General features: G+C 46.7%; 1 protein-coding gene across 8 annotated transcripts; it reads right to left on the bottom strand.

Moving 5' to 3' along the window:
- Positions 1–8,384: 8,384 nt before the first annotated feature.
- Positions 8,385–21,784, bottom strand: LOC137449314 (transient receptor potential cation channel subfamily V member 2-like). Of its 8 annotated transcripts, XM_068154693.1 has the most exons (18): positions 21,769–21,784; positions 20,979–21,099; positions 20,072–20,190; positions 18,858–19,153; positions 18,084–18,217; positions 17,597–17,749; positions 16,847–16,987; positions 16,076–16,374; positions 15,355–15,531; positions 14,787–14,945; positions 14,561–14,656; positions 13,954–14,024; positions 12,603–12,768; positions 11,726–11,792; positions 11,331–11,638; positions 10,551–10,669; positions 9,696–9,790; positions 8,385–8,942 (listed from the first exon to the last, which is right to left on the bottom strand). In XM_068154693.1, the coding sequence occupies exons 4-18, from the start codon at positions 19,094–19,096 to the stop codon at positions 8,812–8,814; spliced, it is 2,355 nt and encodes a 784-aa protein (XP_068010794.1). In that variant the 5' UTR covers positions 19,097–19,153; positions 20,072–20,190; positions 20,979–21,099; positions 21,769–21,784; the 3' UTR covers positions 8,385–8,811. The 8 variants fall into 8 exon arrangements, with proteins under 8 accessions (XP_068010794.1, XP_068010795.1, XP_068010793.1 ...); XM_068154694.1 differs by lacking the exon at positions 21,769–21,784 and having other exon boundaries at positions 20,965–21,192; XM_068154692.1 differs by lacking the exon at positions 21,769–21,784 and having other exon boundaries at positions 20,979–21,192.
- Positions 21,785–22,884: the final 1,100 nt, after the last annotated feature.

Below are 22,884 nucleotides of genomic sequence, written 5' to 3'. Positions count from 1 at the left end.
AAACACCACTCATCAGCCCCTGAGAACCAAGGAACAATTCTGGGTCCCAAACAAAGGGATCCATACTAACAGCTGTAGAAAGGGAGAAGCTAAATTACCTCAGGCCACACACATTCAGAAAGACCTGGGAAGGCTGTTTATGTTTTTCTTTCTTCTGTGCCTTACATGGTTGTGTTCCCATCTGAGTGCTGAAGAACTGTGGGCCACAACAAAGAGGTTCTGTGTGGTGTGATCCATGTCTTGCCAGTGTCAGCACTAAAGCTGCTCAAGGACTTGACCACTGAAAACAAATAAATGAGTGAGTGCAGACTTTAATCTGTAGAGTCACAGTCAACAGCCACCCCTGAACCCTGCCCACCACAACAGCAGCAGCACTTGGCAGGAGGGAAGAAGTCAAGCTATGGAGATTTCACTGATTTCAATTAACAGGGGATTTTTCTTGCCCAGCCTAATGAAAAGTAAAGTGACACAAGTCCTGCTGCTCTGTTGTGGAAGCCCACCCTGGCTCTCACAAAACATTGCCACTAGCTGAAGCTCACAAGCCTGTGCTTAGGCAGGAGAGGACACAAAACTCCAGGGCTCGTGCAAGTGGTGTGTCACTTCAGAGTGGCAGCAGTGGATTTGCTGCTTGTGAAGTTGACACTCAACAGAGCAGGACACTGAGCCCCATTAGATTAAAGAAGAAGCAGTTTAGGTAGCAGCAGGGATTGTTCCCCCCAGTAGCAGCACTGACCTGGTAAGAAGAGGAGAACATTGAATATGTGGGATGGTAACCAAAAGCTCAAAGCTTGGCAGTGAGGGAGCCAAATGTGATGGATGCTCTGTTGAGGATGCAGCTTTGCTACAAGTCTAATAACTTCTCAAAATAGATATAAAACAGCCACACAGCCATCATTCCCACAGCTGCAACTGAACTGGCATCCCAAAGGTAAATACTTCATTTGTCCCAGGGGTGCACTTGCTGCTTAAAGGCAGCCCCCACAAAAACAGGGCCTGAGATTGGCCTTCTAGCTGTGGAAAGGCTCTGTGGCAAGCCAGCCCTTATTGCTGTTCACACCTCAGCTCTTGATTTCTGTATATGTGTTAACACTTCAGTAAAAGCACAGGCTGGGAAGATAAATATACTTGAATCTAAGTGACAGACTGCAAATGTCACAGAGTAGGCTGCAGGAAAGGCAAGTGACTATGACAAATGCTGTAAATCCAGGCACTGAGCTGTGCTCTACTGCATCACCAAACCTCTGACAACCAAATGATAAGTTTAACAACTTCACACTCATCTCAGGAGCAAGCCCAAGTGACTCCAATCACAAACTTTGTCTCTCTTGGAAACTAGAACAACAAAACAAGTACAAAATCTTAATCTTATGAGTTACTCCAACCTAGAATCCTTGCTCAGAGTGCCCAGAGTCGAACTGCAGAAGCTGCTAGGTTGAGTCTGTGTCTAAGCACACAGTCTAGCATTTTTAATACAACCTCTGATGTACTAACAGGAGGTCAAATTCTGCCCTTGTTCCACCCAGAATATTTCCTGACTCTAATTTTTAATGCAATCAATTCCATGTCATTTCCCAGCCTGGCTTGGAAATACCACAACTGGAGCAATGACAGGAAACATGCAACCAGTGTGAGCATTTGGTCTTTGCTTCTAACTCCTGAAATGTGTCATACCCCAAGCACAAGGGATGGAGCCTTTGCAGAGAGCAGGCAGCACTGCCTTGCTTTGCAAATCCCAGTTTCCCACTTCAAATGGCCACATTCACTCAGAGATGCTCTGTGTGTCTCCAGTGTATCTGGCTTACCATAACACATATTTATAATGGCTTCCAGCAAACTCCCTTTAAAACAAAACCAGAATTTCACATCCAAACAAGCTCCCTGGAAATCTCAGCTGCTTTGGAAGTGAGGGACAATTCTCAAGCAGGCAGCAAAAAGGCAAAACGCTGGGCAGGGACCTAACCTCGCTCAGGTGCTTGCCCTGGGAACCAGAGGATGCTCAAACCTGCCAGAGTTCTGCTGCTGCCATCCTGCAAAGCCCAGTTAGCTCAACTTTTTGCTCCTGGCTCCCTTCTCCCAAGGATTTCCAACAGAGATGACTCAGAGTGCACTTTAGTTATTGAAATTAAGTGCACACTACTTACACTGAGAGGAGAAATAAACCAAATGGTGTCGAGTAGCCAACAGCCAACCCTATGGATAAATGCCCTGTTGAGTTCAGATGCTCAGCACAGATCTGCTAGATTCATTCTAAGAATAATCAAGGTGTGCCAGGTCAGCCAGCTCCATTTAACTGCACTGCCACTCTCATCAGTGAAAGCCACAAATGAAAAAGGAAAGCTCTACCGAAGCACAGAAGGAGAGGAGCCTGCATCAAGGATTCCACCTCAGCTCTGCATGAGCCCAATCAAGAGCCATCCAGATTTGGCAAAAAATGTCAGTAACTTCTGTGGGCATACCTCATTTATGCAGTATTTATTGTTGTTATTTATGTGTTTACAAAGCTGGGAGTTACTCAGTGGGACGACAAACACGAGACCCGAGATATAAGCAGAAGTAAGACATCGTCATACATCATGCAGAAGTCAAAACCAAATAAGGCAAACAGCAGAGCATAAATCTTGCTGCTAAGCCTAAAACCCCAGCACAGCAAGCTGCAGAGAACTCTGATGGACATCTCATTAAAAGAATAACATTCAGAACAATTTCCCCCCCCAAACACACTGGAAGCACAAAGCCTGTCAGCGTGTGGGGCTGATCAGGGCGTGAATACTCCAGGGGTAATGCTCTTCCCATGCAGCTGGAGTGAGCACATGGAGCACTGAGTCATTTGAAAGGGGAACCAGGCAAACAGAAATGCCATGATGTGGAATCAAAGTAGCATTTATTTGTGGATACATGGAATAGTTTGGGTTGGAAGGGACCCCAAATATCATCCAGTTCCAACCCCCCTGCCATGGGCAGGGCACCTCCCACTAGACCAGGTTGCTCAAGGCGTAAGCCAAGGTGTGTTTGAAATAGAATAGAATAAACCAGGTTCGAAGAGACCTTCAAGACCATCGTGTCCAACCTATCACCCAACACCACTTAATCAACTAACCCATGTAACCAAGCACCCTGTCGTGTCTCCTCCTGAACACCTCCAGTGACGGCGACTCCACCACCTCCCCAGGCAGCCCATTCCAATGGGCAATCACTCTCTCTGTGTAAAACTTCCTCCTGACCTCCAGCCTGAACCTCCCCTGGCGCAGCCTGAGACTGTGTCCTCTTGTTCTGGTGCTGGCTGCCTGGGAGAAGAGACCAACCTCTGCCTGTCTACAACCCCCCTTCAGGTAGTTGTAGAGAGCAATAAGGTCACCCCTGAGTCTCCTCCTCTCCAGGCTAAGCAGCCCCAGCTCCCTCAGCCTCTCCTCACAGGGCTGTGTTCCAAGCCCCTCACCAACTTCGTTGCCCTTCTCTGGACTCGTTCCAGCAAGTCAACCTCCTTCCTAAACTGAGGGGCCCAGAACTGGACACAGTACTCGAGGTGTGGCCTAACCAGTGCAGTGTACAGGGGCAGAATGACCTCCCTGCTCCTGGTGGCCACAATGTTCTTAATGCAGGCCAGGATGCTAGAAAGGGAAGAACATAAAGAAACCTGACCTGCATTCTACTATCCCCTAACTAGGAACAAACAGATAAACAAATAACAAAGATGACAAGCCAAATGCAACTTCTCAGTTTGTACTTGGGAGTATTTTTGGATTTTCTGGGGGAGTCATTTCACCTGGCAGCCATTTGCCTCCTCCTAAGGTTGAAAACCAAACCTCTCCACACACACAAAGAAAGTAAAATATGAATCTCTCTGAAACAGTGAGGAAAAAAAACCCCACCTTGCAAACTAAGGATTTCCACACCATCCTGAACTTTCCACATTAAGCAATCTCCAGAAATGATTTTATTTCCAGTCTACAGCTTTGATTTTCTAATGTATGTATAGAGAGAGCAAAGACTCACTCCTCAGGAAGAGCAGCTACAGCAGCAATCTCATCATTCCCAGCTTCAAGGTGAAGGAAGGAGGAGGACTGGAGGAACCAGGCAAAAGCTGCTCTCTTCCCCTGACCATTCCCCAGGTCTGCACATCTCTCTGTTTGCTGAGACAAAGTGACTCTGCTGTGCATTCCCTAGCTGAGGTTTCAAGGTGAGCACTACTGACATTGTAATCAAACTGCAGCTCCAAAGACCCACTGAAAGCTAAACTCTTGCAACTGAAAGGCCTTTTTTAGCAGTGTCTCCATTTCTGTCCATCAACACCTTTAGGGCACCAAGAGCAACAGGAGCTGGCCGGAAAAGCCACTAGGGTCTGAGTTTGCACTGCCCACACTGTCCTTTCGTGCTTGCTCCGTGGACGTGGCACATCACACTGAGATGTGCAAACAGCTTGACTCAAGTCAATTCACAGCAGGGACTGAAGAGAGATGTCAGCTCTCAGATGCTCCTCATAGTAATGTTTGTATGCAAGAGGTTCTCCTCCTGCCCTCACACACAGGCACACAGAGCACTTGGTGTTCCCCTTTTATTTGGTGCATTGCTGGTGTCAGAAACATTGACATTTTGTGGCAGGATGCCCGGGGTATGTTCAGGGATTCTGCACGTCTCTTCTGCCCTCCACCACCAACTCTTTGGTTTCTGTTGATCCCTTGTTTCTCTGGAATGTTGACCCTAGTCTGGACCAGCCTAGCACAGGATTACTCCCACATAGTTCATGCTATCAGAGTGCTGTGTAGCAAGTACTCTTTGGATGCAGTGTGAGATTGCTACAAGTGCTAAATGAGGTGAAATAGCAAATGCTGAGCAATCAGAAGAGTTAATTGCACAGAGAATCTTTCTGGAAGGTTGGGGGGGGGGGGGGGGGGGCGGGGAGAAAGCCATTCCAGAGATGTGATTCTCTGCCTAGAAGTGTAAATTTCCCAGGCATTCTCAGAAAAGAGTGCAACAAATTACAGACACTTCCTAGCTGCCTGAAACTCGCTTCTTGTAGAGTGTCCCTGTGTTTAACAACACTTGAGAACCATCCTCACAGTCCAGAAGTGGTGTAGCACACCACATAGCATGAATTCAAGCTGGAGGGGAAAAAATATTATGTCAAAAGAGGAAGTGAAGAAAACTGTCATCACACTCAGATTCTGCTAACAGTTGGGTGCCAGCCATGAAGCAGCCACAGCCACACCTTACCGAGGCTTTGCGTGGTCCTGTCTGGCCCCGCTTCTATTTGAGATGCTGAAGCAGATGTGAGGCTGCAAAGTGGAACAGTTTTATTTTTAAATGCCTTGCTTTCCCCTCAATTTTATACTCATTCTAGTCCCAGAGGAAGAAAGAAAGAAAGAAAAGAAAGAAAGAAAAAAGAGGAATCTGATAATACCACAAAGCAGCAGCAAGCTGATGGCTAGCCCCAGAACAGTCCAGCTGAGAAATCTGTTGTCTGGATGGCTTCAGAAATAGCTCTTTGCAGCTTGTGTGGACTTACATAAAGCATCTGTTCTTTGTCTGAGCCCTTTTGCTTGTCACATTTCAAAGACTCCCTTTGCTAGCTGCAGAGGCAGTGGAAAGTATGCTCAGTTGCAAGTGGGGTCACAAAGAGATGAAGAGAGTTCCCAGGGAATCAAGAGAGACACAGACACACTTCTCATGCTGCCTTCAGCCTCAGAGCATGCTTTGAACAAAGCAAAACCCACCACAATAAAGTGTGCAAAGCATTCAGTGAAGAAGAGAGTCTTGCTTCCACCTACAGCCATGATGAAAATGGCCTTGGAGGGGATCTGGAACCACACAAACCAGACATGAAGTTTCTTTTAAGAGAACTGCACAGATAAGTGGTGAGATAGATCACTGTGCAGCAGGAAGCATTTGGAGGCCAGCAGAGAGGCCACAGGGAGCAATGGCCAAGCAAAGTGTGCTTGAGTAGAGGAGTTTGGAAGCAACAAGGTCTGTATTCATCTCCCAACCCTAACAGGAACCAAGCAGCTTTGACCCAGCCACAGAGAGGAGGGTTTGAGCATCCATAACACTGCATGGGAAGCAACCAGAGCTGCTGCTGTCTTTTCTTCATGGCATGGCTGGGCCTTCAGAGTCTCTGTGGCTCATACTTACAGAGCAGATAGAGGACAGGAATTGCAGCTGTTCCTTCACTGCCAGTTGTGAGAGGCTTCTGTTCTCTCAGTTGAGAGCCCTGCAAAGCCAATCTGCACAGGGTGGGTTCACTTACAGGTGGGTTTACCTGTCACAAGAGGTTCTTGAGTAAATGACTGAAGTGTTCCTTGACAAAACATTAGGACAGTAAGAGTGGATCCCAAAAGTCCTGTTGGGCCTTCAAAGCTATGAACCAGCACCTAAATCTTTTCTCTTGTAAGGAACTGCAGACATCCCTCAGAATAAACCCCAGACCAATGTCCTGTTTGTGATGTGACCAAAATGAGAAGTGGTTCAGATGGGGACACCAAAGAGGAGCTTTGCCTGCATGAAGTACAGAAACCTGGGAGGTTACTGCTACAAATCTCCACGGTGCTGACTCACCTCTCACTGCACAGAGGTTTTAACTCTTAAAAAATCTCCATTTCTCCATAGCACATCAAAGACCTGTCCAACAGCATGGGCACTTCTAAACCTTCTGACCAACCTGACATATCTGTTTGCTGCATGTGCCTGGCCCTGTCTGGTGTCCATCATCCTTTGCTCGTGAGCTTAAAGAGGACTGGGACTGGAGGCCCGTGCCGTGACTGAGAAGCACCAGGAATGCCACAGCCCTGCTTTACAGCAGACAGCAGATGTTTAAGAACATTTTTTGATGCAGATCAAAAGATAAAACTAATACTGCAAGCTTAAGAGAGGGATTTGAAGAGAAGCAGGTTCAAGGAATGGCTTGAGGCATGTTATCTTGAATGCAAGCTCTCACAGCTATCAAAAACACTTCTGGAAAGCCAGATTTCTCTTTTGCTGTGTATTCCAGGCAGGGATGGCAGATCTGACTCTGCATTTCTTGAGAATCTCAGTGTCCCTACCACAGCAAAGCACCAAGCACAGCAATAGATTACCATATGCCAGATGATCCCTTTGTGCAATATGAGCACCTTGCCAAATCTTGGAACACTTAGGACAGAGCCATAGATGGAAAAAGCAGCTGAAGGCTTCACAAAGCAGGAAAACAGCAGAAGCTGGAGTGAGAAAAGTTAATTACAATTCAAAGACCCAGTGCAGAGAGGCTGCAGAGGAATTATCCAGCACAGGGGAAGAACCTGTCTGGAGTGACAGGGAATATGTTTTAAAAGCAGAGCTGTTGCTGCCAGCCATGTGCATGCAGTAGGCAACAGGACTAAGATGATTGTCTCCAAAAGACAAACCTCCCAGCTTCACCTGCTCAGAGCAGAAATGAGAGACAGGAGATCTTGAGTTGCAGAATTTATCTTACTGAAGGAAAGGTGCTGCCAACATAGTATCAGTCAGGGTTGGAAGGGACCACAAGGATCATCTAGTTCCAACCCCCCTGCCATGGGCAGGCACACCCCACACTACATCTGTAGCTTGCAGTTTGCTCAGGGTTGCCCCTCACCATTCCCTGCATGAAAGCTGCACCCAGTGCACCATCAGCTGTTACATTTTCAGATGTGGCTGCATAAACTGACATGAGGCCATGAAAAAGCAAAGAGTTAACTTGTACAGCAGTGAGGTCAGCACAGTGCTGGGTGAAATATAATCAGGAATGTGATCTTGTAGTCCACGCTGACCACATCTCTTCCTTTTTGAGGGAGGCTGAAGCTCTGAAAAATATGCCCAGGGATGAAGATTTTCAATTAAGTAAGTTTGAGGCATTGACAGTTCAGAGAAATGCTGCATGTTATTGTTTTTAAGGAAGGGCTAAAAGGGAGACAGCTCATTTTTATCTTCTTTCCACAAAGGTCAAAGAATGCTCCCCACCCTGCCTGAGGCAGTGTGCACATCACACAAAGCAATGAGCTCCTTGCAATCGTTTACAGCAAGACAGGATGATGCCCACTAAGGCTGACAGGAAACATTAAGCACATTTTGCCCCATCTGCCTCTCAGAAGCCACCTGCAGGATTCTGCTGCTCTTCCCTACAAAGTAACATGTGTGAGGCAGATGCTTCAGAAGTTCACCATGTGAAGCTACAGGTCGAGGAAATGCCCATCACTAGTGTGCTCTTAAGCAAATGTGCACATTGTGTAAATGACTTCATTGTAACAGTGTAAAATGGGAATTCTGAGGGGGGCTAAACGCTCAGCACTGCAGGTGCTGACAGACTCAGTGTGGCTCTTGAAGGCTGAAGACTGTTTGTCCACTCCCATCACTCACTGAGGTGTTTTGCACAGAAGCCAGCTCCATCCTTACCAATGTTTGATGCCTCTACAACACTCTTTATTCCAAAGCATTCCAGTGCAGTCTCTTGTGACAAAAGCAACACAGGCTGACCCCTTCTTAGCTGAGTCACTCCATCTTTTGCTTCTCTATGGCAAACAGCATTGTTTCTATACAGCTCAAAGCACTGCCTTCCCAAAGACCACTCCCCACTGCCCCTGGGACTTTGCTCCTGTACCTTTAGGCATACTAATAAGAAAGTGTCAGGCAGAGAAAGTTGAGTAGAAATAATTTCTTCAGAGGAAATTAATGATTAAAGTGCATGAAAATATTTAAAGCCACAGGCTGAACCACAGTCTTCAATGAAATGCACTTTAATACTGATAATGCCTTCAATTCTTCCAGCTGCTATAGGAAGAACTACTCCTTGGAAGATGGAAGCAAGATAGCAATTCAGAAAACCTGCTAAAGATTTCTGGGTTTTCCCTCTAGAGGCATCATCTCAGTTGCTGACAGCTGGGACTGCAATAGTGACTGCTCCTCTGAGGCAGCTGATCTCAGCTGTTTCTGTGGCATCCGTTTCCATGATCTTGTCTCTACAGCAGGAGACAGAAAAACAGCAGCCCTCTGTCAGCAGGAAGCTGACAAAGGGATTCAGTTTTCAGAAGGGTGCAGGTTTAGGGAAAACCCAAGATACAGCAGATAGTATTTCAAGTGTTGCAACTTTCCCACTCCTACAAAACTCCCAGCTAGGATAAACCCATGCTGAAGAACTGGAGGCTGTGGTTAAAGTTGATGAAGCTTCTGCCCAAGCTCTGCCAGGCTGACAAAACAGTTCTCCATTTTCCACAGAGTTGCTTCCCAGGTGTAACAAGGGAAGCAAACACAGTTATCTTAGGCAGGATCTGACAAAGCTGCCAGTGCCCTGGTTGTGCTAGCAAAGCCCTGTGATTTCAAGACTTGCAGTATGAGTTGGCCTCAATTTCACTTTTCCTAGAAAAGCCACCAAGCACTTGGGCTGCTGGGTCCCAGGGAAGCACAGCCCTTGCTTTTCTCAGCAGCTTTTCCTGCCCATTTCTACCAGAGGTAAGTAGGAATAGCATCTCCTTCATTCCCATCAGTGGTTTCCAAACTCTGACCAAGTCCATACCTACTCTGGTTGTTTATTTTCTCAGCTCACAAGTGCTGCTGCTACCACTGAGGGATGCTGTGTGGAAGCAATTTCATCTGCAAGTTGGCCTGCTTAAAATTTCTGCTCTCCAAAGCACAGTAACATGCCAAGAGTAGTTGCTGAGCAGGAAGCTAAAAGGATCCTGACTATCTTTTTCCATCTCCATTATTTAATTTACCTTCTGGATTTATGTCTGAATCATTGGTGTTTCCAGGCTCTTCCTTAAGAACTCCCACATCCTTTGCCCAGTTTGTCCACTTAATTTCTTCTACTCTGGAGAGATAAAATGGAACAAACACTGATGCACAGAGCACAGCATTTCAGGCCATACCTCGTTGTCCTGCAGCATGCCAACCCAGCTCATCCTGCCAACACAATCCTAATGCTTTGGCTGCAGCAACAACATCCTACAGAGCTTTTCTTTGAGTACAGATTTGCAGTAGTCTAAGTGTCTTCTCCTCCTGCATATTGTGTGCTGGCTTCTGTTTTTTGTTTTGAAATACTTCAGTTCCTCCCAGAGAACAGGCTCCCAGGTTTACTTTCTATATGTGCTCCCTAACATCTTGGAGTTACAGAAGTGCTGCCTGCAGCTGGGTTCATTGGGTGGAGGAAGGTTCACCTGCTCTCCTAGCCCCTGTATGTGAGGAGGGGTGCTGCTTCCTCATGCTGCATGCTCCTGAGCATAGCAGCCACCAGCCTGCATCCCTCTCACCACAGCCTGCTCTGGGCACAGCTACATTGGCAGCAGCAAAGAAGGCATCACTGCAGACACCCTGGCACCATAGCCACTTGCACAGGTGTGGGTTGAACAGGACATCTTTTGGTGACAGCATGTCTTGGTGACAATGCCAGTGGCTCAGCCAGCTCTCACACCGTTGCAGTCACCAAGCAATTTGCATGTACCCAGGAACACGCAGTTGAGTCACTCTGTTGAGTCACTGCTGAAATTCCTTGGGGTGGTGCAGGGTTACCACCTTGTGAATTCTGGGATTACTAGGCTGGAGCATAAGGGGCAATGGTACCTCCCCCTTACCTGAAACACCACCTCTCATCTTTCTTATTGAGGCCCACTGAGACCAAGCAGCCAGATCTCCTCTTCCCACCTTGGCGCCACAGCCAAGCCTTCTCTATTTCTAGAATAGCAATAGCCCTCTGAAAGAAGAAGCCCATGTCAGGGAGAAAACAAAGCACACACAGCCCAGCCCCTCTGGATTAAATCTGCCCCAGGCAGAAACTACTTAGACTTAGAAAATCATGTTGGAACCTTGCTCCTTAGTTTAATAGCACCAATCACTAACCCTCTCATGTTCCTTATGCATGTGGATGTGGACTGGCTGGAGGCCATGCAAACAGCATCAGTTTTAATAACATCTGAAAATGATGTCAGGATTTACCCCCCAGAGTGGCAAATCTATGTAAAAGAGAAGTGTACAGCTGAGGCTTAGGTCCAAGACAGGCACTCTCTTCTCTGATTAGGACAGAGGAAATGGCCTCAAGTTGTACCGGGGAGGTTTAGATTGTACATCAGGAAACAGTTCTTTATTGAAAGGGTGGAACATTGGAACAGGCTGCCCAGGGAAGTGGTGGAGTCACCATCCCTGAAGGTGTTCAAAAAACACATAGGCATGGCACTTTGGGATATGATTTAGTGGGCACAGTGGTGTTGGGTTGATGGTTGGCCTTGATCTTAGAGGTGTTTTCTAACCTTAATGATTCTGTTATGAGACTCACTTAGGAGTCTGGGCCATGACCTTGTACGACTCAGGTAGGAGTCTGGGCCATAACCTAACTGCTGAGCATCTCCATTCCTCACCTGCAGCTTCCAGACACTTTTGCTGTCACCAGAAATGTCTGTGACAGTCTCATTCATCAGCGCGATCAGCATGTTGAGCAGAAGGATGTAAGTGAAGGTCACAAAGAGAAGCAGCAGGAACGTGACAAAGTATCTGAATCTGGTGTGCTCCTGGAAATCCAGGTCACCCATCCCAATGGTGATCTTGAAGAGCTCCAGGGAGACACTCAGCAGCCCACCATACATAGCATGGCTGCCAGAGCTCTCCAGGTGAGCAAGTGACTTGTTGTGAGGGACCGAAGGAGCATCCCCCATCAGGGTCACCAGAGCTAGGAGAAAAACAGGATTTGAATCTTCCTCAGAAAAATGCAATCCTTGCAGCCCAGCCTACAAAACAATGCTGAGCAGGTCCTTACCTGCAGCAAAGCCAAAGAGGAAGATCATATACACCAGGAGGAAACGCAGCAGGTCTCTCAGGATAATCTGAAACACAGAGGAGGAGGAGGAGCTGCCATTCTTTGTCTCACATGAAATCACCAGGAGGATCTCCTGTCATACACATCATAAGCCAACCCCCAGCAACAGGATTGAAATGGAGCTGGAATATGCTTTTATCCAGCTTCTTAAACTACTACAATATGTGGCAGGGGGGTTGGAACTAGATGATCCTTGTGGTCCCTTCCAACCCTGACTGATTCTATGATTCCATGATTCTATGTTAAATTGCCTCCTCAGGTAAGTAACATCATTGGTATCTCAATCTGAGAGTACTACAAGAACCAGTTTGACATTATATCTGTATGAACAGGCTCTTGGGAAGAAATAAATATCATCATAAAGAGCAGTAGGGCTGGTTTTAAACTGTTTCCTCACACCTATCTCTTTCTTTTCCACCTCCATTGGGTTTCACACCAGTGGTGATCAGAATTCTTTCCTGGTGCCTCATTTCACCTCTGCTTTGGCTTGGCTTCCTAGTCCCAGACTCCTCTATGGGCTTGGAAACACAACAACAGAACTGGCACTGATTTTGAGTTCCAGATTTGAGTTGGTTTATGACAAACAGGTCTCAGCTGCTGTCACTTGCTGTGTTCAAGGACAGCAAACTAGTGGTGTGCCACAACTGTACTTCCTTCAAGACACTGATCTAACATCCTTCTGCAATGTCTTTGCTTCCAGAGTCAGCACATCGATTCCATTTATGGTTTTCACTGTCTTCAGAGAATAAACTGCAGGACTTCTGTCATTTCCTCACACCCAAAAGCTTTTCATACAAAGTCTGATCCAAGTACTAACCTTCTGTATCATGACACTGTAGATGCCAGTGCGCTGGAAGCCCCGGGTGTAGTACAGTGTGTTCACCCACCCCAAAAGCAGGGAGACCACCATCACCACCAAGTAGTTTTCTGAACTTGCACCATACAGGACTGCTGACAGCAGCAATGAGAAAGCCTGGATGAAGCTGGAGAGAGACAGAATGAGTGACACAGTGCCTCACCTCATCAAAAAGGCCCATTTGCAGATCTGTTTTGTTTTGCAAGGACAAGCAAAGACATTTTACGAGGCTACACGGAGCATATAAAGCAGCAGTTAATCAGACACAGTTTATATAAGCAAATCCTGCTGTAACCAGACACACAAATTGCTGCAGCTTTGTTATGAACAGATTCATCTCACAGCATGGAAACTCTGAGCTGCTTGATGTAACTCACCTAACTGGTATTACATGGAAAAAATGTTAGCACTTAGGAACACGTGCACACACAGAGACATGCACACACACAGACACATGCACACACACATAGGCATGCACACAGACACACACACACATGCACACACAGAGACAGAGACATGCACACACACAGACATGCACACACACATAGGCATGCACACAGACACACACACACATGCACACACAGAGACAGAGATGCAGACACACACACGCACACACACAGGCATGCACACACACAGGCATGCACACACATGCACACACAGAGACAGAGACATGCAGACACACACATGCACACACACAGACATGCACACACATGCACACACAGAGACAGAGACATGCAGACACACACATGCACACACACAGACATGCACACACATGCACACACAGAGACAGAGACATGCAGACACACACACACACGCACACACACATAGGCATGCACACAGACACATGCACACACAGAGACATGCACACACAGAGACATGCACAGACACACACAGGCATGCACACAGACATGCACACACATGGATCTCTACACACTTCCCCTCAGCAAACTGAGTTCTTGTTTTCCTTTCAACCAGTTCTGAGCCACAGTGGCAGCATGACTAAGGACCTGAGCTCCTTTTCTAACAAGCACATGTTCTTAACTGTGGCATGACTGAGAGTCTGACCTTCACTGTATCCTGCTACAAATCCAAGGACAGACCCTACCCAGCAAACCCGACACAGGGCTAGGACAATGTGCAGCAGGTAGGAGAAGCAAGCAGGGAAGGGATGGAAGGAAGAGACAGTGGCAGGGAATCAATCTTTCCTTTCCTGCTCACCACCTCTCCAGCAGTGTTAGGGCAACTTAGCTGCACATAGAGGAGAAGCAATTTCACCCATGCTTTGATTGTGCAAAAAGCTCAACAGACATACATCAAGATCTCAATGCAGCTGTCAGAACACATGGTCTTCAGGGACTGGCGTCTCCGCCGCAAGTACAGACTCTGATAGAGAGAAATCAATGGTAGCCATTCATCAAAACCCAGGGTGTGCCAGAGGCTGATTCCTGCCCAGCATAGCCTATTGCTCAGGGGAAAGATTTGCTCCATAAGCTCCTCTTCATGCTTTAATTTTTAAGATCCCAAATTTCAGCCAGCCATCCTTCCAAGATGAGAAAAGGGCCTTAGTTATAATGGGCAAGAATAAACAAAGGCTGAATCATGGCTCAGCCCCATGTCTTTATTAATAGACTGCATTAAATGCCAAGGATGCATTTCAGTACCATAAATCACAGAAGTCTCCCTTAATCATTTGCTGTTGTGAATCTGTTCCTCCTCTTGCCCAGCAACCTAGGCTTGTGCCACCCCCCTGTCACTGCTAGGTCCCGCTGACATTCTCGGTGTCTTAGAGCAGGATTCCTTCCTGTCATCCACTCGTGTACATCCTAAGGTCAGGAGAACTGAATTTGTTGCCTCCATGTCAGTGATATTTTCCTTTTCTTCCCCTTCTTGCAAAGGAACTAGACAAGAGATCCCCATACCTGAGCAAAGATTAGATAAATGCCTCCCAGCAAGATAATGATCAGACCAGAGACCCACAGGAAGCCTCCAGCTGTGAACTCCACTGGAAATGAAGGCTGCAAAATACAAGCAGAAAACCCAAATTCACTGTTAGACAGGCAGAGGCAGTGATGAGAACCACCCTGCACCTTTTCAACTCAGCTCCATCCATTCAGGCCTTTCCAGATAAAAGAAGGCTGGCCCTACCTTGACCCGTAAGGGTTGATAGTAGGCAATGGCTGTAAAGATGATCATGAATGACAAGTATGAGACAAAACTGAAGTAGAATCTCTTGGAAGCAAATGTTTCCCATTTTTGCTGAAGCAGTTTGTTCAGTGGCTCCAAAACCACCATCTTGTAGCGATTCTATGGAAAAACAAACAATAAAAACTGTGCCTGTGTGTCAAGCAGAGGGCAGATTCACCAGAGGACTCTCTTTGTCAGGGCTGGAGTTCAGTGGGGTGATTGCTAAGGGTTGATTCAGTCAGGCCTGTCAGCATGAAACAAATCAACCATCCCATCAGAAGCTATTTCTGCTTGGTTTCCTCATGGAATTTGGCCACACCCAGGTTAGAACAACAAAAGGATGAGAAATTTCTCTCCTGTTGTCAGAGGCTATAAACAATAAGCTATGCAAATGCTTCCATCATGCTTTTCTCCTCCAGAAGAACAGTCAGGCGAAACACCGCTTTCAGGATTTGCATAATTGCACAGCAACACTACAGAAAGGCAGAGAGAAATGCTGCTGGCTCTGACTTCTAGTAAAAGCACTCACTGGTGTGTCACTGCTGTATGCCAGAATCTCCAGCACAGAGTTCTCCTCAAAGCTGTCTATAGAGGACAAGTCATAGAGAGAGACATGGATGGGTCCATAGGTCCACTCCGTGAACTTGCGCGACAGGTGCCTGTACGCTGGCTCCTTGATCTCTCTTTGGATGATGTGCCTGAAGATCTGCAGAGAAACCAGATGCACACCAGAAAGATGTGGATGTGATGAAGGTGTAGGGCGACACAAGCACACCCAAATCACAATCTAGCAGAAGACATTTGGCTTTCTGCATTATGCACTCCAACACAGCCAAACACCAGAGCATCTGGCTAAAAAGAGGCAACTGAACTACATTTTGCATAAGCAGTTTCAGGAATAGAACCAATTTTGGTCCAGACCAGCTGTCTTGGCTGTGGGACACTAACTGGAATGGCCTGGAGAAGGCCTTCTTTATTGCCTCTTGCAGTGCTGCCACTAGCAGCAGCACTACTAAGGGTTGGGTGCAAGATTACAGAACACAGAACTAACCAGGTTGGAAAAGACCTTTGAGATCATCGAGTCCAACCCAACACCATCTGATCAACTAAACCATGGCACCAAGTGCCTCATCCAGGCTCTTTTTAAACACTTCCACTCCTCTGTCAAACCCCACTGCTATGATGAGAATGTACACTACAGTCATCCTTGTTTCTCAGTGACCCCAGGGACTCCCTCTAGTTGCCTTTACCTCCACTTTGCCTGTCTTGGCCGCGAGCTGCAGAGGATTTAAGCCATCATAATTCACTATCTCCTCCAGTTTACAGGCTGGGTCAACCTTCACGCCTGCCTTCAAGATCTCAACGTATGTTGTGCTCACAAACTTGGTGTTCTCCTCGGTGTCGTCTGCAATCATCACCAGGGCGTGCAGGACTGTGTTGCCCTGTGTATCCTGCTCCTGGATCCTGGCTTTCTGGTGGGGATTGTTTAGAAGGTATTCCACCACATCAAACTGGTTGGTACAAGCAGCCAAAGAGAGGGGGAGTTCACCTGAAGAGATTAGGACAGTATTTGGAGGGGAAGCAGAAGGGAGTGGGAAAGAATTAAAGGGAGAAAAAGAAAGCAGTTCTAGGAAAAGGTATTTAGCCCACAGTTTTACCACAAAGTATTTCTCAGTGTCTCTAGACTCAGAAAGTGTTTTGCAGTAAGCAATTATTCCTTGCTTGTGAGGGCAGCTGAAACACTTTCCAAGACCCCTAACTGAGTTAAACTAACCAAGTATTTGTGTCTGAAGCCCCTCAGGTGAGATTAAATACATAAACCCAAAGATGATGGCAAATGCTCACTGAGCACCCTAGTCTGTGAAAGGATGCTGCCCTTCAAATAAGTTAAGAGCTTGATTACAGTACAGTGGAGAAGGCAAAACACAAACAGAGAGGGGCAAACCCAGCTGAGAGTTAGTGGCATAACACAGTAGTAAGGCAATAAAAAAAGCAAAGGAAGATAGTCCACACTGACTCACCGAAATAAAAGTAAACTCCTTCTTTCTTCTTCCTGAAGAATTCCCCATGGGCTCTGGCATGGACATCAGCTCCATTCTCTACTAGAATTTTCACCAAATCCAGGCTCCTTTTCTCTATGGCAATATGGAGTGCTGTCTGGCCTGGGGAGACAGGCAAAACCTGTCACTCAGTGCTGCTATCAGAGGGGACAGGCAAAGGACTCTCCAATCACTGTAGGCTTTGCAGAGCACTCCTGCAGTCTCTCTCAGTGCTGGGCAGGGAGTGGATGGCAACTGGTGACTTTCCACAGCTTTCAGTGGCAAAGCACCTTGCAAACACTGAGTCACAAAACAAGGCTCAAGACTACCAGAAATTGAACACAAGACCAGGCAATTACCCCTGCCTGGCTCAAAGCAGCTCTGAGAGGGTAAAGAAACTGCTATTAAAAAAATAACCCAAACAGCAGGAGTCATTCTTTAATAGCAACATGCTATTGCTTTGTCACTTTCAGACATGCTTTTTAAGCTTTCCTGAGCAAACCCTCTCATATCCTTGGGTCATTAAATATGTATCATTTTGGTTTCAAAGTTGCAGAAGTGTGTTAATACAAGGCTGAAGAAGATGCAGTACCAGAATCAGCAATAAAGGGTGAGTATGCTGTTACTGTAAGTGCACCAGAGCTCTAGATCTCCTCTTCTCCCTTGTACCTGCACATCTCACTTGTCTAATGGGGAAGCTGCTCTAACACAGTGTCAGAACAGAAAGCTTACCTCCATAGTCACAGTCAGAGCATGACACGTTGACAAGAGGCCTGGGATTCTGTGTCTTTCGGTCTATTTCCAGCAGAAGTGGGATTGTGTCATTCTTCCCATTTTTTAAGTTCAACAGGGCTTTCATTAAGCAGGTCTTGCCAGTCTTTGCATCTAGTGGAAAAAGAGTACTGAGGGTGCTGCAAGTACTTTGCACACATCCCTACTACCTGCTTAAGAAACTAACTGTCACAATAATGATTTTAAAGGTCTTTCTTACTTTTAGCCTGTAATAGAGGCAAAAGCCTTAGGCTGTATATAATTATATCATACAATCCTCAGGTGGACACTAGGAAAACAAAAGGATGGACAGAATGCTGGAGGAAGCAAAGAACCACGGGCAGGTTGCTCTGCTTCCCTCCTGCATTAACGAACACTGCTTCTGCTAAACCTGTCCGTAGAGTGCTGAGCAGGAATCTAGAATCATAGAATCATAGAATCATTCTACCTGTGTACTCAGAGTTGGTGAGAAATTTGGAGGTCCTCCTTAGGTACTCAAGCAAACCATCCAGTGCCTCGGGGCTGCCCCTGGAGACTGCGCTGAAGAGCCTGTCCCTGTCAAAGCGGTTTGGGTCCTTTTGGCTACGGAAGAAATGCAAAGTGTTAAGAAGTTCTGGAGAGTGGATGTCAAGAGTGTGCAAATAAGTTCCAGTGGGGCAGCATAGAGAAAGGAGGGAAACAGAAATGTTTGTCAGAAAAAAAACCTCAAGACTTTTATTTTGAGTCAAGGGAAAAATAGAGACAGTAATTTCCCAGAATCCTCTTATGTGTCTGCTCTTTCCATCAGCTGGAGCTCTTCCCAGATCCAGTCTGATGTGTACCCCTGGAACGTATCCAGAGCACAAAGACAGAGAAGCCCAAGATAGCTGCAGGACCAGAGTCAGTCCCATCACATGGTGTAAAGCACTCCATGAGCTGGTTTACACCCCAACCTGGCAAAAACAGTTTGGTTGTGCAGTGCTAAGCTGCTCTTGCACCCAACTTTGCTTCTTCAGTGTTAGTTCAGACATACCCACAACACACAACACACCCTATACACACACCTCCCATGGAAAGAGCTAACACACCTCCTTTCTGCTTTCAATCACCACCCAACACATCTGTAATAGTCCTACATGGCCACATTTAGTCTAAACTTTGTAAAGTCCATAGGTCCCCACCAGCAGGATCAGTACAGGGCAACAGGGATCACACCTCTGACAAATAACCAACAGTTACTTACTTGCTGATGAGTCCTGGCCGATAGTTCAGATTGATCTTGACTTTAGGAGAAAAGTCACTGCTCTCCTTCTGATAAGGTGTCTCCAAGGGTCGTGTCTCTCCTTTCTTTCCATGTCCTGATCTTTCTTCCTTTTTACTAGACTCAGGTTTATCCTCCTGGATACTGTCATCTGTTTCTAGCAATCCCATCAACCTGTTCCTCTGACCTGGGCTGGGCTGCCCATTTGTGAAGTTAGCCATCTCTAGTAGAGATGGTTTTGCAGACCACCAAAGATGTTCCCCACTGGGAGACTAAACCTGCAAGGGAGAGGAAGAGTCTCCATAGTTTGTTCACAAATGTAGGATGTGTTTGGTGTGACACAGAGAGGAAACTGTTTCCAGCTCCAACGTTCCTGCAGTTGACTGTGGCTTCCTCGAGAGAGGTTCAATAAAACTCTGTGCAGCAGGAGTGTTGGAATAAAGGATGAAGGCCTTAAATAAGAAGTTCAAAAGCAGTTCATGAAATACAGGCAACTTGTCTGCAGAACATCTGAAGCCCCTTTGTGAGATGACCTCACCTGTTGGCAGCAGCACAGGTTCCTTACATAAAAGGCAAAGAAAGTGGATCTTTAAGAGGCCATGATCATTGTTCTTGTCTCAGTGCAGCAAACACAGGCTACCCACCAAGTGGCCAAAAAGATAAGACTAACTGCAGGCCAGCTCTGAACCAGTGATAAGTTTGTTCATGTTCTCTGTTGGTAAGCATTATGCTGCTTCTGCAGGGAAAACACATCCACCGATTATGTTCCCCTGCTGCACTCTCACATTTCATCCAGGGGCAAAATGTGTGGCATCTCCCCAGTGTTTTGGAGCTGTTGGTCATCTATGTGAGCACAGCCTTTGAACTTCCAGCTCCACAGCCCAGGCAAACACACACCCCAACTGTGATGTGGACACTCACAGCCTTCAGAGCCTGAACAAGGCACAGCTCTCCCAAGAGCAAATCTGGATGCAGATCTGCATCAGCATTCATCAGTATTCACCAGAGCACCCAGCCAGCCCACTCCTCTCATCTGATCTCTCCTCTATTCCTTTCTTACTCTTTTCGAGACTTCTTTTCCTATCTGCCTGGATGCATCTCAGATCCACACCCAATCCGGATATCTGCATCCAGCACACAACTGCAGACTCACACACAGTTTGTGAGGCAGCAAGGGCACATCCATGATTACCAACCTGAGGCAGAGCTTTTTAAAATAACTCCATCTTATTCACATGCACTCCCTCCAAATGGTTAACAGGTTTGCTCTGAAGAGAAATCTCCCTTTGCTGGGACTACAGCCAGACTCCATAGCCTGTACCAGCAGAGAGGTAAATTGACAAAGCATAAGAATTCTGCCTTAGATTGGGATGCAGAGAAACGTTTCCAGGCAGAAAACAGCCAGGAAACCTCTTCCTGCAGCTCACAGCAAGAAACCCAAGGGCTGCTTTCAAAACGAACCATTATGATAATTCAGCCATTCAGTTTAGTCTACATTCTAAAGGCAAACATTCCTCTGCAGACGCAGGCACACACCCTGTAATCCCCTTCCAGGCTGATTTCCTCCCCCAAAACACTTACTGGTACATCTGCCGATCCTTTACAGGGCTATTTGTACTTCCACAATAGTTTGTTCCTCCTTGTCTGTCTTCCTTTCCCCAAAATCATTTCTCAGCTGCAGTTTCCATCTCTCCACAGCGCTGAGAGACTTACTTACTGTCAGCCTTGTGCAGACAGCCCCTCTGGTTTAAAAGCAAAACGGTCTCACAAAAAGGACCCTAAAACCTACACATCCACTCTGTGTGCCCCTAGCAAACACAGAGAGCACTCTCTGCCAGCTCAACTTCGTGTCTCTACTCAAGAGCTGAGTTGTTTCTTCCTGTGACTCTCCCAAGCCGTTTTGAGTAGCGCAGCACAAAAAAGCCCTGCTGTCAAAAGAGGAAGAGCTCAGCACTTACCCCAAGTTGCTGCAAGCTCCACCCAAGAACCGATCTGACAGGGAGTCCCAACAGATCTTTCAGAAGGCAAATAATCTCTCAGTATAAACCAAGTCAAATACCAACAAGCATCAACAAGCATGAAAGCAGACCCCAAATTATTTACATCCATGGGTGGGAGTCCTCTTCTTCTGCAGAGAAGATCACACTCATAGTAGCAGCCTGTTCATGGCACAACGTTGCACTCCTAGTTGGTGGTGGTCCATGAGAGAATCCAGAAGTGGTTCCTGTGAGAAGGAATAACCACAGATTATTGTTATTTACTCAACTGTACAGTTTTTTTGCAAAGTGAAGAAAGGCTTGCACAGGAAATGACTAGATAGATTTCTCAGTAAAAGAGAGAGCCAATGAGTGCAGTGCTCTTATATGGGAAAGCTGGCTGGCTACTGCAAATTCATAATGCTTAACCCCTGCCTGCACGGATAGAGGCAACATCTCATGGCCTCCCACAACAGTTCACTCACACCTCAAGGGAGGCAGCTGATGTGACCCTGACAGGGCTAGAGCCTGTGGTTGAGTTGTGAGGTTTGTCACAAGGCTCCCTCCCTTTGCCCCAGGAGAATCAGGCACTCGTGGAAACATCTGCAGTCAACTGTTGCTGTGGGAAGCCAGCTCTCCTCATACAGCTTCACACAGCCAGCTAGGAGGCAGTGCAAAATGTATGGGACAACAAACTAACCAGAACGTTACCTTACAATGTCAACTGCTCATCACAAACACAAAGCAGCCCCAGTTGCAAAACATTTAGGCCACTGGTTGCTTGATTTGCCAACAGTGCCCATTTCATAATGGGCTGGTTCTCCAAGGGAGTGCAAGTCTTGGAGAGGCTGCTTTGGGGAGCCATCCCTAATAACTGACTGTCATTGAGAACATGCACACACACTAACATCACTTACCACTCACAAAACAGCACACCAGGAAACAGGACATCAGCTCACACCAAGTGTCTTAGTTCTTTCTCTTCCACTCCTGACAGAACTGAGGCCTGAGGAGGCAGCATGATCCATTATTTCCCACAGCATCTCTGCAAGAAAGCATCCAGCACCCATGGTCTCAACAGCCTTCTCCAGCACAAAGCCATTTCTGTCATCTAGAGAACCTAACAAAATCAGAAAGAGCTCTTCTAGTTGACAGCTTGATAGCAGGGACACATTCCATGAGAAATCTCAGATGTTTAGTTAACCATTGGTCCATAAACATCATGAAGGGGTGTCACATCATGACACACTGAACTCTAGCACACTGAACTTCTTCCAAACCTACCAGGAGCCAAAAGAGAGCTTAAAGCAATCCCCATCTGACAGGACTGCAGGATGATGTGAGGCTTCCTGGAATGTGATCGTCACCCATAGAAACATTCCCAGATGGCTTCTACTTTGAGTCAGATGCAGGCTGTGAGATGACCTTCCTATAAATACACCCATTAAATGGCAGGCTGCCTTTTCCTCTTTCATGGTTTTGCATGAGATCACAAACTTATTTCTCACATTCTTATGTTTCAAAATTAAGCTGACCCAGGAACAACACCAAGCTTCTTATTCTTTCCAGGTGTAATGATTTAGCAGGAGCCACAGAACAGCCTACAAACATCTGGAGATAAATGTAAGACTAGATCTCACCTCCCCTGTCCTTCATCCCAGCCTCACACTGATTTACTTTGTTTTGGTTGTGTTCACTGAATTTGCTGTGGTATGACAGACACAGACTCAGGCCCAGCAGCTTAGCTCAGATTTGCAGGTTAAATCCCTTTAGGCTTTCCCCCCAGCTTTCATGGGAGCCAGCCCCACCAGTCTAGCCATGGAATGAAATCAGCCAGCAGAACTGCATCATAACAGAGCTCCTTCTGAACATCTGGTTTCAATAGCTTACACAGAGGAAGGAGAATGTGCAGCTTGCTGGGAAAGGAACTGCTGCCAGCTGAGAGGTCACCACAGCAAAAGAGAAACACAGAGCTGCTGGGGGAGCACAGAGGCACTGGTATGTGCACACACATGCGCACACGCGTTGCAGCG

This window comes from Melanerpes formicivorus, unplaced genomic scaffold, assembly GCF_026170545.1.
Source record: "Melanerpes formicivorus ecotype bairdi unplaced genomic scaffold, bMelFor1.0.p_v2 SCAF_29, whole genome shotgun sequence".
Lineage (NCBI taxonomy): Eukaryota > Metazoa > Chordata > Aves > Piciformes > Picidae > Melanerpes > Melanerpes formicivorus.
The sequence above is the reverse complement of the archived record's forward strand: the minus strand, read 5'-3'. Positions and strand labels throughout refer to the sequence as shown.

Coding starts and splice junctions, on each gene's coding strand:
- LOC137449314 (XM_068154693.1), bottom strand. CDS start 19,096: ATGGCTAACTTCACAAATGGGCAGCCCAGCCCAGGTCAGAGGAACAGG. Junction 18,218..18,857: donor CGGCCAGGACTCATCAGCAA/GTAAGTAACTGT, acceptor TTTCTTCCGTAG/CCAAAAGGACCCAAACCGCT. Junction 17,750..18,083: donor CACCAACTCTGAGTACACAG/GTAGAATGATTC, acceptor TTTTTCCACTAG/ATGCAAAGACTGGCAAGACC.